The sequence below is a fragment of the Nansenia antarctica genome (assembly GCF_963989245.1).
Source record: "Nansenia antarctica genome assembly, chromosome: 9".
NCBI classification, from domain to species: domain Eukaryota; kingdom Metazoa; phylum Chordata; class Actinopteri; order Argentiniformes; family Microstomatidae; genus Nansenia; species Nansenia antarctica.
Genome location: NC_137679.1, coordinates 44,086,029 through 44,086,682, shown reverse-complemented (window position 1 = coordinate 44,086,682; position 654 = coordinate 44,086,029). Strand labels below are relative to the sequence as shown.

The 654-nt window shown below is 46.0% G+C and overlaps 1 protein-coding gene across 1 annotated transcript in view; it reads left to right on the top strand.

Moving 5' to 3' along the window:
- Positions 1-327, top strand: part of ace2 (angiotensin I converting enzyme 2) — a gene marked incomplete at both ends in the record, with an annotated part of 5,393 nt that extends 5,066 nt beyond the window's left edge. Inside the window, one exon of the mRNA XM_080539817.1 lies at positions 216-327. Coding sequence (XP_080395943.1) covers positions 216-327 — 112 coding nt within the window. The remainder of the gene's footprint in view (positions 1-215) is intronic.
- Between the last annotated feature and the right edge of the window lie 327 nt (positions 328-654).

The following is a 654-nucleotide window of genomic DNA, read 5'->3' as shown; positions in this document are numbered from 1 at the left end:
CAAACAGTCATAAGTCGATTGTTATCGCTGGAGTTCATCAATGAGAAGGCGTCAGATTCACTTACGTCAGATTCACTTACGTCAGTTTCACTTACATCAGTTTCACTTACGTCAGATTCACTTACGTCAGATTCACTTGTTCCAAGACAACAAACATCATCTTCTTCTTCTTCCTCTTCTTCCTCTTCTCTTCCTCTTCCTCTCTGTGTTTGCAGGAAGTCAGCGCTGCAGGCAGAGGAGGGCGTCGACAACCCCTACGACACGTCCATCGAGGGGAGCGTCAACAAGGCCTTCGACAGTGACAAGGATGAACAGACCGGGTTCTAGCCTCAACCCTAACTCTTAACCCTTAACCCCTAACCCCTAACCCTAATCCCTTAACCCTAACTCTAACCTTAACTCTAACCCTAACTCTTAACCCTAAACCCTAAACCCTAACCCTTAACCCTAAACCCTAACTCCTAAACCCTAACCCCTAAACCCTAACGCCTAACGCCTAACTCTTAACCCTAACCCTAGCCTTAACCCTAACCCCTAAACCCTAGCCCTAACCCTAACCCTAACCCTAACTCTAACTCTTAACCCTAACCTTAACTCTAACCCTAACTCTTAACTCTAACCCCTAACCCTAACCTTAACTCTAACCCTAACTCT